At 46.1% G+C, this 12,424-nt stretch overlaps 1 protein-coding gene across 3 annotated transcripts in view; it reads left to right on the forward strand.

Annotated features, from left to right (window-relative positions):
* ARVCF (ARVCF delta catenin family member) overlaps positions 1 to 12,424 on the forward strand; it is a 543,287-nt gene that overhangs the window by 352,945 nt on the left and 177,918 nt on the right. For all 3 annotated transcript variants that reach the window (XM_069961072.1, XM_069961073.1, XM_069961074.1), the window contains one exon: positions 7,623 to 7,868. In XM_069961072.1, coding sequence (XP_069817173.1) covers positions 7,653 to 7,868 — 216 coding nt within the window. In that variant the 5' untranslated portion in view covers positions 7,623 to 7,652. The remainder of the gene's footprint in view (positions 1 to 7,622; positions 7,869 to 12,424) is intronic.

Consider the following 12,424-nt stretch of genomic DNA (forward strand, 5'->3'; position numbering starts at 1 on the left):
GTATAGCAGACAGCTCAGGTTCCTCAGTATAGCAGACAGCTCTGGTTCCTCAGTATAGCAGACAGCTCTGGTTCCTGAGTATAGCAGACAGCTCTGGTTCCTCAGTATAGCAGACAGCTCTGGTTCCTGAGTATAGCAGACAGCTCTGGTTCCTCATTATAGCAGAAAGCTCTGGTTCCTGAGTATAGCAGACAGCTCTGGTTCCTCAGTATAGCAGACAGCTCTGGTTCCTGAGTATAGCAGACAGCTCTGGTTCCTCAGTATAGCAGACAGCTCTGGTTCCTCAGTATAGCAGACAGCTCTGGTTCCTCAGTATAGCAGACAGCTCAGGTTCCTCAGTATAGCAGACAGCTCAGGTTCCTCAGTATAGCAGACAGCTCTGGTTCCTGAGTATAGCAGACAGCTCTGGTTCCTCAGTATAGCAGACTGCTCTGGTTCCTGAGTATAGCAAACAGCTCTGGTTCCTCAGTATGGCAGACACCTCTGGTTCCTCAGTATAGCAGACAGCTCTGGTTCCTCAGTATAGCAGACAGCTCAGGTTCCTCAGTATAGCAGACAGCTCTGGTTCCTCAGTATAGCAGACAGCTCTGGTTCCTGAGTATAGCAGACAGCTCTGGTTCCTCAGTATAGCAGACAGCTCTGGTTCCTGAGTATAGCAGACAGCTCTGGTTCCTCATTATAGCAGACAGCTCTGGTTCCTGAGTATAGCAGACAGCTCTGGTTCCTGAGTATAGCAGACAGCTCAAGTTCCTCAGTATAGCAGACAGCTCTGGTTCCTGAGTATAGCAGACAGCTCTGGTTCCTCAGTATAGCAGACAGCTCTGGTTCCTCAGTATAGCAGACAGCTCTGGTTCCTCAGTATAGCAGACAGCTCTGGTTCCTGAGTATAGCAGACAGCTCTGGTTCCTCAGTATAACAGACAGCTCTGGTTCCTCAGTATAGCAGACAGCTCCGGTTCCTCAGTATAGCAGACAGCTCTGGTTCCTGAGTATAGCAGACAGCTCTGGTTCTTGAGTATGGCAGACAGCTCAGGTTCCTCAGTATAGCAGACAGCTCTGGTTCCTGAGTATAGCAGACAGCTCTGGTTCCTCAGTATAGCATACAGCTCTGGTTCCTCAGTATAGCAGACAGCTCTGGTTCCTCAGTATAGCAGACAGCTCTGGTTCCTCAGTATAGCAGACAGCTCAGGTTCCTCAGTATAGCAGACAGCTCTGGTTCCTCAGTATAGCAGACAGCTCTGGTTCCTCAGTATAGCAGACAGCTCTGGTTCCTCAGTATAGCAGAAAGCTCTGGTTCCTGAGTATAGCAGACAGCTCTGGTTCCTCAGTATAGCAGACAGCTCTGGTTCCTCAGTATAGCAGACAGCTCTGGTTCCTCAGTATAGCAGACAGCTCTGGTTCCTGAGTATAGCAGACAGCTCAGGTTCCTCAGTATAGCAGACAGCTCTGGTTCCTCAGTATAGCAGACAGCTCATGTTCCTCAGTATAGCAGACAGCTCAGGTTCCTCAGTATAGCAGACAGCTCTGGTTCCTGAGTATAGCAGACAGCTCTGGTTCCTGAGTATAGCAGACAGCTCAAGTTCCTCAGTATAGCAGACAGCTCTGGTTCCTGAGTATAGCAGACAGCTCTGGTTCCTCAGTATAGCAGACAGCTCTGGTTCCTCAGTATAGCAGACAGCTCTGGTTCCTGAGTATAGCAGACAGCTCTGGTTCCTCAGTATAACAGACAGCTCTGGTTCCTCAGTATAGCAGACAGCTCCGGTTCCTCAGTATAGCAGACAGCTCCGATTCCTGACTATAGCAGACACCACCGGTTCCTGAGTATAGCAGACAGCTCCGGTTCCTGAGTATAGCAGACAGCTCTGGTTCCTGAGTATAGCAGACAGCTCTGGTTCCTGAGTATAGCAGACAGCTCTGGTTCCTCAGTATAGCAGACAGCTCAGGTTCCTCAGTATAGCAGACAGCTCTGGTTCCTCAGTATAGCAGACAGCTCTGGTTCCTCAGTATAGCAGACAGCTCAGGTTCCTGAGTATAGCAGACAGCTCTGGTTCCTCAGTATAGCAGACTGCTCTGGTTCCTGAGTATAGCAGACAGCTCTGGTTCCTGAGTATGGCAGACACCTCTGGTTCCTCAGTATAGCAGACAGCTCTGGTTCCTGAGTATAGCAGACAGCTCTGGTTCCTGAGTATAGCAGACAGCTCTGGTTCCTCAGTATAGCAGACAGCTCTGGTTCCTGAGTATAGCAGACAGCTCTGGATCCTGAGTATAGCAGACAGCTCTGGTTCCTGATTATAGCCGACAGCTCAGGTTCCTCAGTATAGCAGACAGCTCAGGTTCCTGAGTATAGCAGACACCTCTGGTTCCTCAGTATAGCAGACAGCTCTGGTTCCTGAATATAGCAGACAGCTCTGGTTCCTGAATATAGCAGACAGCTCTGGTTCCTGAGTATAGCAGACAGCTCAGGTTCCTCAGTATAGCAGACAGCTCTGGTTCCTCAGTATAGCAGACAGCTCTGTTTTTCGGTATAGCAGACAGCTTTGGTTCCTGAGTATAGCAGACAGCTCTGGTTCCTCGGTATAGCAGACAGCTCTGGTTTTCGGTATAGCAGACAGCTCTGGTTTTCGGTATAGCAGACAGCTCTGGTTCCTCAGTATAGCAGACAGCTCTGGTTCCTCAGTATAGCAGACAGCTCTGTTTTTCGGTATAGCAGACAGCTTTGGTTCCTGAGTATAGCAGACAGCTCAGGTTCCTCAGTATAGCAGACAGCTCAGGTTCCTGAGTATAGCAGACACCTCTGGTTCCTCAGTATAGCAGACAGCTCTGGTTCCTCAGTATAGCAGACAGCTCTGGTTCCTGATTATAGCCGACAGCTCAGGTTCCTCAGTATAGCAGACAGCTCAGGTTCCTGAGTATAGCAGACACCTCTGGTTCCTCAGTATAGCAGACAGCTCTGGTTCCTCAGTATAGCAGACAGCTCTGGTTCCTGAGTATAGCAGACAGCTCTGGTTCCTGAGTATAGCAGACAGCTCAGGTTCCTCAGTATAGCAGACAGCTCAGGTTCCTGAGTATAGCAGACAGCTCTGGTTCCTCAGTATAGCAGACAGCTTTGGTTCCTGAGTATGGCAGACAGCTCTGGTTCCTCAGTATAGCAGACAGCTCTGGTTCCTCAGTATGGCAGACAGCTCTGGTTCCTGAGTATAGCAGACAGCTCTGGTTCCTCAGTATAGCAGACAGCTCTGGATCCTCAGTATAGCAGACAGCTCTGGTTCCTCAGTATAGCAGACAGCTCAGGTTCCTCAGTATAGCAGACAGCTCTGGTTCCTCAGTATATCAGGCAGCTCTGGTTCCTGAGTATAGCAGACAGCTCTGGTTCCTAAGTATAGCAGACAGCTCAGGTTCCTCAGTATAGCAGACAGCTCTGGTTCCTCAGTATAGCAGACAGCTCTGGTTCCTCAGTATAGCAGACAGCTCTGGTTCCTGAGTATAGCAGACAGCTCAGGTTCCTCAGTATAGCAGACAGCTTTGGTTCCTGATTATAGCAGACAGCTCTGGTTCCTCGGTATAGCAGACAGCTCTGGTTCCTGAGTATAGCAGACAGCTCTGGTTCCTCAGTATAGCAGACAGCTCTGGTTCCTTAGTATAGCAGACAGCTCAGGTTCCTCAGTATAGCAGACAGCTCTGGTTCCTCGGTATAGCAGACAGCTCTGGTTCCTCGGTATAGCAGACAGCTCTGGTTCCTCAGTATAGCAGACAGCTTTGGTTCCTGAGTATAGCAGACAGCTCTGGTTCCTCGGTATAGCAGACAGCTTTGGTTCCTGAGTATAGCAGACAGCTCTGGTTCATGGTTATAGCAGACAGCTCTGGTTCCTCAGTATAGCAGACAGCTCAGGTTCCTGAGTATAGCAGACAGCTCTGGTTCCTCAGTATAGCAGACAGCTTTGTTTCCTGAGTATGGCAGACAGCTCTGGTTCCTCAGTATATCATACAGCTCTGGTTCCTGAGTATAGCAGACAGCTCTGGTTCCTGAGTATAGCAGACAGCTCTGGTTCCTGAGTATAGCAGACAGCTCAGGTTCCTCAGTATAGCAGACAGCTCTGGTTCCTGAGTATAGCAGACAGCTCTGGTTCCTGAGTATAGCAGACAGCTCTGGTTCCTCAGTATAGCAGACAGCTCTGGTTCCTGAGTATAGCAGACAGCTCCGGTTCCTTGGTATAGCAGACAGTTCTGGTTCCTGAGTATAGCAGACAGCTCTGGTTCCTGAGTATAGCAGACAGCTCTGGTTTCTTGGTATAGCAGACAGCTCTGGTTCCTGAGTATAGCAGACAGCTCCGGTTCCTGAGTATAGCAGACAGCTCTGGTTCCTTGGTATAGCAGACAGCTCCGGTTCCTGAGTATAGCAGACAGCTTCGGTTCCTGAGTATAGCAGACAGCTCTGGTTCCTGAGTATAGCAGACAGCTCTGGTTCCTTGGTATAGCAGACAGCTCTGGTTCCTCGGTATAGCAGACAGCTCTGGTTCCTTGGTATTGCAGACAGCTCTGGTTCCTCGGTATAGCAGACAGCTCTGGTTCCTGAGTATAGCAGACAGCTCTGGTTCCTGAGTATAGCAGACAGCTCTGGTTCCTTGGTATAGCAGACAGCTCTGGTTCCTGAGTATAGCAGACAGCTCCGGTTCCTGAGTATAGCAGACAGCTCTGGTTCCTTGGTATAGCAGACAGCTCTGGTTCCTGAGTATAGCAGACAGCTCTGGTTCCTTGGTAAAGCAGACAGCTCTGGTTCCTCGGTATAGCAGACAGCTCTGGTTCCTTGGTATTGCAGACAGCTCTGGTTCCTCGGTATAGCAGACAGCTCTGGTTCCTGAGTATAGCAGACAGCTCTGGTTCCTGAGTATAGCAGACAGCTCTGGTTCCTTGGTATAGCAGACAGCTCTGGTTCCTGAGTATAGCAGACAGCTCCGGTTCCTGAGTATAGCAGACAGCTCTGGTTCCTTGGTATAGCAGACAGCTCTGGTTCCTGAGAATAGCAGACAGCTCTGGTTCCTTGGTATAGCAGACAGCTCTGGTTCCTCGGTATAGCAGACAGCTTTGGTTCCTGAGTATAGCAGACAGCTCTGGTTCCTCGGTATAGCAGACAGCTCTGGTTCCTTGGTATAGCAGACAGCTCTGGTTCCTGAGTATAGCAGACAGCTCCGGTTCCTGAGTATAGCAGACAGCTCTGGTTCCTTGGTATAGCAGACAGCTCTGGTTCCTGAGTATAGCAGACAGCTCTGGTTCCTGAGTATAGCAGACAGCTCCGGTTCCTGAGTATAGCAGACAGCTCTGGTTCCTTGGTATAGCAGACAGCTCTGGTTCCTGAGTATAGCAGACAGCTCTGGTTCCTCGGTATAGCAGACAGCTCTGGTTACTTACAGCAGATTAGAAGTTTAATTTCATGGCCGCTGCACTAATTACATTTACTCATTACCACAATGTCTTGGAAACCTTTATAGTTTTGCCTGGCAGTAAGAAATCCTAAGAACTTTGCTTTAACCAGTTGTGAAAAGAAAGGTTATCTAACCCTCAAAATGCATTAAAGCCATGTTCACACACCGTAAAATAAAGGTAAAATACGGCCATCATTTTGAGCTATTACATTCTCAACATAATAATGCCCTCCATTGAAGTCAATAGGAAATTGGCTGGCAGTGCCCAATAACGTCCATAATTGATTTTGACCGTCCGAATAACGAACATGCTCATTATTTACCACCTGATCCTTAAAACACATTGGGGGACAATTATTAAACATGGTGTAAAGTGAAACTGGCTCAGATGCCCCTAGCAACCAATCAGATTCCACCTTTCATTTTTCAAGGAATCTGTGAGGAATGAAAAGTGGAATCTGATTGGTTGCTAGGGGCAACTAAGACAATTCTACTTTACACCAGTTTGATAAATCTCCCCCATTGTTTTATTTTCACTCACAATTGTGGCCGTATTTACATGGTATTTTACTGTGTGTGAACCTAGCCTAAATATTACAGGCCCTAGTGGCCACAATTTTCTATACAAAAATGGACATTTGTTTCGTATACTCCATCCTCACTGCTTTGTTCATAGCTTTTTACCCATCACCACTCTCTTCCTACTGCAGACTCTTGCCTGATATTTCCACCGATTAGCTACAGTACGGGTGGAAAATCCAACAAATCCAGCAAAACTTGTTCCCAGGCAAAAGGTCTTCACTGTCTCTTGTTTGTTCATATAGGCGCCATTCAGTATTGTGACGGGTGCATAGGCACGCAGGCCTCGTCATACTCTCCAAATATCAGTCATGCAAACAGCCGATACTATCTCGTATTCTGGAATTTCAAAGGAAAAGCATTTAGCATTTTGCCCATAAAATATATACATGATCTCTTGCTTCCCCCTGATTTGATTTTCGGAATCGTAAAAGCCCATAGCACACGAGCACATACTTCAGATGCCTCCGAGTTGGAGGAGCCCAAGTTCTCCAGCATTTCTGCATCAGTGCAAAGATTGAAAGCTTTACCTTAGTGTTGTCAAATTGATGAGATCTTCAAAGAGTCGACTCCGCTTCCGAAAAAACCTATTATCTTTATGTTCTTTAACTTCGCATTGTTATTTGCACAATGAAAATGATTTTGGAATATGCATGAAAATTTAATGTCAAATAGAAGCTTATTTTACTCCTCAAGGGCTTTGTATTTCCCCAAGAGATTGTTTTACGCCTTAAAGTAGCAGCGCTTTGTTAATGCGAGCCAGTGGCAATTGTGTTTTTAAGTATTTTAGAAAGATTGCTGCCTTCGTTTTTTTCTGTAATAATGGCGGAGAAAACACATTTACGTTAAAAGAGGTTAGATGTAAAATGCATTGTTGTCCTATGGAGGCAAAAGGCGTAAAGTAGCTAAATATGTTCAAAGACTCCTGAAAGTCTCCACAACAGTCGCCAATATGCTGCTCCTGTAGGGTGGGTTCACACTACGGAATCCGCACACATAAATTCCAGCATATTCTGTCACTCTTACCCACTTGTGGCGGCGTGCATCTTCGCCCGTGCCGTAGACACCATCCTACGGCCAGGTCGATTGCTATGTCACTTTTTTTTGTGGAAGGCGGAATCAGGCCGGCAGTAGAATGGTGTCTATGGAGCCAGCGGAGATGCGGAGAGTGTGACTGGCAGAATCTCACCAAAACTTTTCCATAGTGTGAACCCACCCGTACAGTGTATCATCTAGTTGTATGCATGTTATGTCAGGCTGGGTTCACACTACGTTTCTTTACAAAAAAAAGCTGATGAAAAAACGGATGCATTTGTGTGCATCCGTTTTTCCATTGACTTCCATTATAAAATAAAGGATCAAAACGCATCCTTTTTTTTATGTACACAAAAACGTAGTTGAGCTTATTTTTGAATGTAATGCGTTTTGATCCGTTTTTTTTTTATTTTATTTTTTTTATAATGGTAGTCAATGGATAAAAAACGGATGAAAAAGACAGATCGCAGAAACGTAGTGTGAACCCAGCCTTAACTCTGTGGGGGATATGTGTTCACATTCCTGTTCTTTGAACGGCGCTTGTGTGACGACAGGTTTCTAATTTTCCACCTTTTCCTTGAACCTTCAGTTACCAGAGAGACTTCTTTCACAATCAGCTATGGATGACTATGACATAAGGTCTGCTGCCAGTATCCTGGCCTCTGTCAAAGAACAAGAAGCCCGCTTTGAGAGGCTGACCAGAGCTTTAGAAGAAGAACGCCGTAACGTCTCCCTTCAGCTTGAGCGTGCCAATGTGCCCTCTGAAAGGATGAGCGTGTGCAACATTGGCAACGGGCAACCGCTACCCACTGCCTGGCAACAGCTAGTTCTGCAGGTAAAACCTGCTTTTTCTATTTATTTTATTACTCGTGAACCAATGATTATTCAGTTGCTTTAGTTACTATAATTGTTTTCACATAATGCTGTAAAAGTAGCAATAATGCATTGACATCATTCCCATGCATGCAGTGTTCACTGTTCTCGTCTCTCATCATTGGACAATGGTCAAGGTACTGTAGACTGTAGACCAATCAGAATATGCAAAAAAGGGGTCTGTGGAGCCTCAGGTGCGAGTCTCAAAACATGGGAATAGCCAAGATATCCCTCCAGGGAAGGAAAACCTGTTGCCAAGGTGTGCCTCCCTGTGGGGAGATCACCCAACCACCCTCAAATGTAGCCCTTTAAGTCCCACTCGGTTGCGAGTATTGGGACACAAATAGGGAAATACCTGGGTGGCCCCTTTTGCATCAAAGTCTAACTCGGTTGCAAGTATAGCGACATGACAAGGGAAATACCAAGGTCAGGTATCCATCCACAGTTTTGGGGTATTTGCCCCTCTTCAGTGTATAGCAGGATTCTGGCTAGCAGGGACAGTGAATAGTAGGCCAACAAAACACAACAATCACCAAGCTCGGGGTGATCAGTGGAAAAAATCCGATAAAGTACTCACTCAAGAGTCTCCATTGATACATTTCCCCCTACAAAATATGAATATGCAAAAAAGAGGAGTTCGCGGAGCCTCAGTTACGAGTCTCATTTTAAGTAGCTAGACGTATAGTTTTAGTGCAGACTTTCTAGCCACACTTGGTATGAAAGTCATGATGTTTGACAACCCATACTGCTCTATCTGGCAGGCTGGTGGACGATGGGTTTGGTGACTGCCAGGAGAACATTACTTGTCCGGCTGCTTTGTGGTAACTGGAAAGTTTGGTGCAGGAAAGATAAAGCTATCAGGGTTTCTGGGATTGGTTTAGGTTCCTTAATTCCAGTAAAGGAAAAACTTAATGCTTCAGGATACCAAAACATTTAGGACAATTGTATACTTCCAAGTTTGTGGAAACTGTTTGGAAAAGGCCCATCTTTCCAGCTACAGTGCACAAAGCATGGTCTACATTGGGTAAGTTTGAGGTGGAAGAACTTGAATTAGTATTGAGACTGCAAACGAGGACCTCTCATCCAACATAAGTGTAACAGCAGGAGTCATGGATCCGCTGTTCCACCACTAACGATGGCAAAGCCGCACCAGGGAACGGAGTCTAGGAGACCGCAGGTCTGGAAGGCGGCCAGGAACACAGCAGGACTCACGGCTGGAACCAGGACAGATGTCACAGGCTGAAACCACAGGCAACAGGATCCACAAACAGCAGACATGGTGCAAGCACCACGGGGAGGAATTACGGGAGAGCTGAGACCACACACTATGGGAAACATGTAGAGGCTCCACCACTAGGGTCATGGCAGGAATTTATAGAGGTGTAGTGCACATTAACCAATTAGGGACATACTGTCCCTGTACATATGTGACAGTCGCCGGGCGCGCTCTAGGAGGTGAGGGCGCACGCGTTTGCCGTGAAGCCAGTGAGCAGGATTGTGGTGCAGTAGGGCGCCCCAGGGGCAAGGTTTGGCAAAGAGGAAGCGGTGTTGGGCCTGGGCGCATCAACACGCAGAGGAGAGCAGGGAAAGGACAAACATATTAACGCCTATGGATTTACAATGGGATGTCCTTTAAGCTCATGTAGTTGAAAAGTGTAGGTGGCCGAATCCGTTTGTGCATATAGTATACATGTATGCATAGAAAGACAAATACATAGATAGAGATATATTCATTCTAAAGAAATCTGTCTATAGCCAGCACATGATTTATTCATTCCAAAGACTATACAGAGGACAAATGTCAGTTCTTTACTTGTGGAGAAAAGGCGATTAAAACATCAGTATAGAAAATAGTTCTTTTATGTAGTCAACCTTGGAATGTCCTACCCCAAGAGGTAGTGAAGGCAGAGACAATGACAGAATTGAAAAAAACAGGTAGACATGTGATGAGTACTGGCATTAAAAGTTATCATTTACTGTATTTAGCAATGAATTGTGTGGAAGTCACGAATTTAGGAAATTATCTAGTTTTCATATTGGGTTAAAGTGACCCTGTCATTATAACTTTCAACGTCTAAAGCAGCAGTAGGTGTGATATAAAGCAAGTTTGCAATATACTCTAACTATTTTTTATCATTCTGTAAAACAAAGCTATACTTATTTGTATCCAGGTCCAGTCTCCTGAAGGCTGCTATATAATAACTAAACTTACTTGTATCCAGGTCCAGTCTCCTGAAGGCCGCTATATAACAGCTATACTTACTTGTATCCATGTCCAGTCTCCTGAAGGCAGCTATAAAAATAGTTATACTTACTGTATCCAGGTCCAGTTTCCTGAAGGCTGCTATATAATAGCTATACTTACTTGTCTAGTCTCCTGAAGCTTTTTAGTCTTGTGCTGGTTGAAAAAAAAGAGACCAAACCCTTTGAAGTCCCAGCCAGTACAGAGAGTCAATGTGTCCATCAGTCATATGACTGCCTTTTCTGTGAGCGCAGATGACCTGGGAAACACAGGACTTCCTGTGTGTAAAAATTATTAATGTAAAATCCAAACTTGCTTTATATCACATCCATTGTTTTAGATTTTGAAAGTTATAACGACAGGAACACTTTACGTTATTTTTCTCAAATCTATTTATTTTTTTTTGCTAATGGAGACTAAATAACAGACGTTATTACATAATTTGTACAATAACGGCCATCATTATGAAATAACGTCCGTTATCTGGCCTCAACAGGCCAAAAAAGATGTTGTGGGAACATAACCTTATATCAGTCAGTGCTAGGTACTTCTCCTGTCACTGATTCCTTTAATCAAACTGAAACATCCCCGCTCGCCTCTTTATGTTAGAAACGTTTATACTCGTTCCTACTGCAGGAGGGTATACACCTGCATGGCTGACATGAAGGGGTTAAAATCACTTCTAGTTTATAAATACAGAATAAAAATATTAAAGGGAACCTGTCACCCCCCGTGCCGGGGTGACAGGCTCCCGACCCCCCGTTAGAGCCCCCTATACTCACCTGATCCCGCCGGGTCCCGCTTCTGGAGGTGGTCGGGTGACGGAGATCTCAGCCGCTGCAGCCCGGCGCGCGCGCTGAGAGATGAGTCCAACACCCATAGAGAATGACAGGAGAGTCCAGCGCTCCGTCATTCTCTATGGGTGTTGGACTCATCTCTCAGTGTGCGCGCCGGGCTGCAGCAGCTGAGATCTCCGTCACCCGACCACCTCCAGAAGCGGGACCCGGCGGGATTAGGTGAGTATAGGGGGCTCTAACGGGGGGTCGGGAGCCTGTCACCCCGGCACGGGGGGTGACAGGTTCCCTTTAATCATAGAAACTCTTCAATGGTGGACGAGCTTATACTACTGGAAATATAGATTCTAGCCAGCCTTATAGTCTCCAGACACCTGAGAGTATGGCTTCCTATAACGGCGGGGGGGGGGGGGGGGTGATATTAAAGGGGAAATGACAGCCCTCAAGTTTAGCTGAAGTGCTGATTCCATTTCTCCGCATCACTACACATTCAGTTGCAGTCGTCGCCTGGGTCGATTTTGTCGTTTAAAGTAACATCCTGCCATGGATTTTATATTATGTATAAACAAAGAAGAGTCTCTGGCCTGGTTATCTTGTGGTTTTCTAGAGTATCATTTGGAGATAACATTTTTTTTATGTAAGCTAAAATAGTACAGACAGACTCATTCACCACTCTCATAGCTGCAATATGCATACTCTATATTACTTTATGTGATCTTTGTTGTTTACTCCCTGATTGTTAGATAAAAATCAGTATGTGTTAGGGTATGTTCATATCACGTTTTTAGCCGCACGTCGGGCTACACGGCAGAAATCAGTGAAAAAAGGATGCTGCCGTGCAGCCCGACGTGCGGCCGACGGCCACATGACGGCCACATTGACTTTAATGAGCAGGACAGAGTCATTATGTGACTGTGTTCTGCTCATTTGCGGGATGTACACGGCTTCTGTGCAGGACTCAAAAGCGTAGTCGACTACGCTTTAACTACTTTTAATAAAGACACCATGCTTACCCGCTCCCATTACTTCGACACGCTTCTCCTGGTCCTAACTGGCTGACAGCCTGCTCAGCCAATCACTACGCTGTCCCGCAACAGTGATTGGCTGAGCAGACTGTCAGTGAGCCGGGACCTAAAGAAGCAGATGGAAGCTTATCGGCAGCTTGGCAGAGGCTTATCTCTTTAAGAACAAAGAGGTTGGGTAGTGATTTACTGTCATCTGTTGGTGGAGTCTTGGGAGAGCCCCATAGTCACCCGCCAGTGGTGGGTTCAAAAAAAGTATAAAGCGTATGGTGTATTAACACTGAGACAGTAGGAAATCCACCCGACAGACTGATCTTTCTCTGAGTAGCAGCTGAATAAAAAGAAATTTCCAACGGAAACTACAGGCAAAGTTCTTTAATTTTGCATTAGGGAGAAAAATCAGTTCCAGCATGTCCATAGTCTTTAAATTACCATCACAGAAATATCAGATCATAAAAAT

Source organism: Dendropsophus ebraccatus, chromosome 3 (genome assembly GCF_027789765.1).
Source record: "Dendropsophus ebraccatus isolate aDenEbr1 chromosome 3, aDenEbr1.pat, whole genome shotgun sequence".
Classification (NCBI taxonomy): domain Eukaryota; kingdom Metazoa; phylum Chordata; class Amphibia; order Anura; family Hylidae; genus Dendropsophus; species Dendropsophus ebraccatus.